This window comes from Mandrillus leucophaeus, unplaced genomic scaffold (genome assembly GCF_000951045.1).
Source record: "Mandrillus leucophaeus isolate KB7577 unplaced genomic scaffold, Mleu.le_1.0 Scaffold467, whole genome shotgun sequence".
Lineage (NCBI taxonomy): Eukaryota > Metazoa > Chordata > Mammalia > Primates > Cercopithecidae > Mandrillus > Mandrillus leucophaeus.
Window position 1 is genome coordinate 859,781 of NW_012104998.1, and position 2,928 is coordinate 862,708.

Here is a 2,928-nt window from a genome sequence, read left to right on the forward strand (position 1 = left end):
GGCTTTCCTTTCCCTCCAATTTTGATAGGGAAGCGGGGCCGGCGCGGGCGGCCGAGGATCCGGGCGAGCCCGCGGGCAGACGGGAGATGCCGCTGCTACACCGAAAGCCGTTTGTGAGACAGAAGCCGCCCGCGGACCTACGGCCCGACGAGGAAGTTTTCTACTGTAAAGTCACCAACGAGATCTTCCGCCACTACGAGTAAGAGCCGGGCAGGGTGCGGGGCCGCGGGGGGTGTGGGGACTCCCTCCCCAGCGCCCTTTTGTCTCTCTCCTTTTCCTCGCCCTGGGCTTCTGGCGGGGCGACTTGAAAGTGACGGGTGGCCCCGGGCCCGCGGTTCTCTGCCTCCTAGCCTCCACTTGGAGAACGCGCGGGGCCAACTGGCGGCGGCCCGCGTGGGGAACGCGGGTTGGTCGTGGCGGAGGAGGCTGGGGTCCCCGGCCGGCCTCGGGGAACGGTCTTAGCCTCTGCTGTCGCCCTCCCGCCCTCCTGGCCGCGGGGCGGCGGAAACTCCCCGCCTTGCCCCTCCCCGCCGCGGCCACACGCGCACTCCGGGGCCAGTTCCGGGATCCCCTCCCGGCGGCCGAGGGGATCCCCGCTAGGGTCAGCGACGTGGGGCCGCAGTCCATGGGTCGGGGGAGGGAATTCCTGCCCGGGTGGGCAGGAAACGGCTGGGCTGGGCTTCGTTTTCTCAGTCGGGAGTGGGGTCTGACGTTGGAGCTGCCTGGGGTAGGGGAGAGGAGCGGAGTTGAGACTCGTTCTAGAAGGGAAGGAGGGAGCGTCCCTGCGGGCCAGGGGTGGAGGACGCGGGACGCGAGAGCCTCCGCAGGCGGCCTCCCGTCCGGCGCTGCTAGGCCTCGGAGTGCGACGGGAGCCGCGCTCTCTGTCACCGCCTCTTCTTGGTGACTAACTCTCGTCTCCGGGGAACTCAGCGTCTCCGCCCCCGGGAGATCAGTGAGGAAGAAGTCGCGGCTGGGCAAGGGGAAGAGGAAGGGGGAAGAAGCAGGGCCTTAGGCGCCCCTCGTTTTCACTTTCGCGTAGCCGGGAGCGCGTTGGAGGGTGTTGGGGGAGGGGGTTAAGACAAGTTCAACTCCAGACTCAGCCAGGCGCCGCTTTATCCCCCTGCGCATGTGGGCTGCCTGACATGTGCCACTCGCTATTGTTTTGATAAGAACGCGGAGCTGCTGCTGGTGTAGTTTCAGCTCCTACATTTTCAGCCCGTCGCTTAATTTATCCCGAGAGATCTGGTCCTTTGACACGGAGCAAGATGGTGTGTTTTAGCGTCTTGTGTTTAAACAGGATCTCTAAGTGAGAACCTGACTTGATCAATCACTCCAAGAGGGTGATCCTCTCTTTTTCTTATGCTTTATTCTCTCCCCTGAAAAGGAATCCCTTTGTGACTTGGAAACCAAGTGTAATAGCAACCAAGTAACGTCGCGTGTAAGGCACCTTTTCTGAGTGGGGGCTTGACCGAGGGAGGGTTTTGGGCAAACTGCACCTAAGAAATCAATAGTGAGGTTAGAAAAGTTCCTTTGAGCATTTATTTTAAGTAAACGTTTTTCTTCAGTTCCACAGAAAGGGTTTCACATTAAACATGTTATATCTAGAGAAGTAAATAGAGTGCTTTTCATCAGACAGTACTTTTAAGTAGGAGTGTACGTTTCGCTCTGCTCCTGTAGAGACTTGTTTTGTTACTCAAATAGAGTTCTCATAACTAGTTAAGTGAACTTGGATTAGGTAATTGGATAAGGATTTTTTTTTTAAGGATTTTAAAGCTACAGGCCTTGCTAACAATTATGATTAAAAAGAAAATTGAGAGTACCAACAAAATAGTAAATAGGCTTAAATTTCAAATTGTTTTCTCCTTCTATGTAAGCAAGGGACTTTTCTCACCTTAGAGGGTAGGATGAATATGGCTGTTATCCTTTGTGAATTAAACATTCTTAATGCACTTTGGTTCTTGAGCCGAATTATTCTAACCTTGGAGAAATCTGAAATGCTGAAATACAGAAGATTTTTCGCATTCCAGAACTATCTATCTTCCATTATTTTTATTTATTTACTTATTTTGAGACAGGTTCTCGCTCTGTCGCCCAGGCTGGAGTGCAGTGGCACAATCTTGGCTCACTGCAGCCTCGACCTCCTGGGCTCAAACAGTCCCCCCCACTTTACTACCTTAGCCTCCTGAGTGGCTGGGATTGCAGGTGCATGCCACCACTTTGGCTAATTTTTGTATTTTATGTAGAGACGGGATTTCGCCATGTTGCCCAGGCTGGTCTTGAACTCCTGAGTTAGGTGATCTGCCTGCCTGGGTCTCCCAAAGTGCTAGAATTACAGGCATGAACCACCATGCCCAGCCGTATCTTCCATTAATATCAAGGAACTGTATTCTTTGTAGTCTTAGGGCATTTAAACATTTTAAATAACTAGATTTTTATTTTCAATTTTTGTTTTTTTTTCCCTTGTGCTGAAGTGTTTGGGCTTTTGGAAATTACAAGCAGTCCCAGAGAGATGATTGGTTTGGGAGCAAAGGCATTTGACCATTTACCCTGAATTAAGGAGTATTGCTGATGTTCTTAGGTTTCTATGACTGAACGAAAAGAATTTTGACAAAATTGGAAGAAGACTGCCTTTTAATGATGTTAAATTTTAAATTACTTTCTGTTTCTCACAAATGATTACAAAGAGACCTTTCCAAAAATGCTTTTGTGGTAAGTAGTATATGGTGGTCTGTAGTATGGTAACCTGACCTTTGGAACAACTCTGGAAAAACTATGAAGGAAACCTCTGCAGGCTGCTCTATTTTTGAGACAGAGTCTCACCCTGTCAGCCAGTCTGGAGTGCAGTGGGGCGATCTCGGCTCACTGCAACCTCTGCTTCCTGGGTTCAAGTGATTCTCCTGCCTCAGCCTCCCGAGTAGCTGGGATTAC

At 51.5% G+C, this 2,928-nt stretch overlaps 1 protein-coding gene across 1 annotated transcript in view; it reads left to right on the plus strand.

The window, feature by feature from the left end:
* The first annotated feature begins 6 nt into the window (after positions 1-6).
* Positions 7-2,928, plus strand: part of BAZ1A (bromodomain adjacent to zinc finger domain, 1A) — a 144,291-nt gene continuing 141,369 nt past the window's right edge. Inside the window, 1 exon segment of the mRNA XM_011995056.1 lies at positions 7-199. Coding sequence (XP_011850446.1) covers positions 87-199 — 113 coding nt within the window. The 5' untranslated portion in view covers positions 7-86.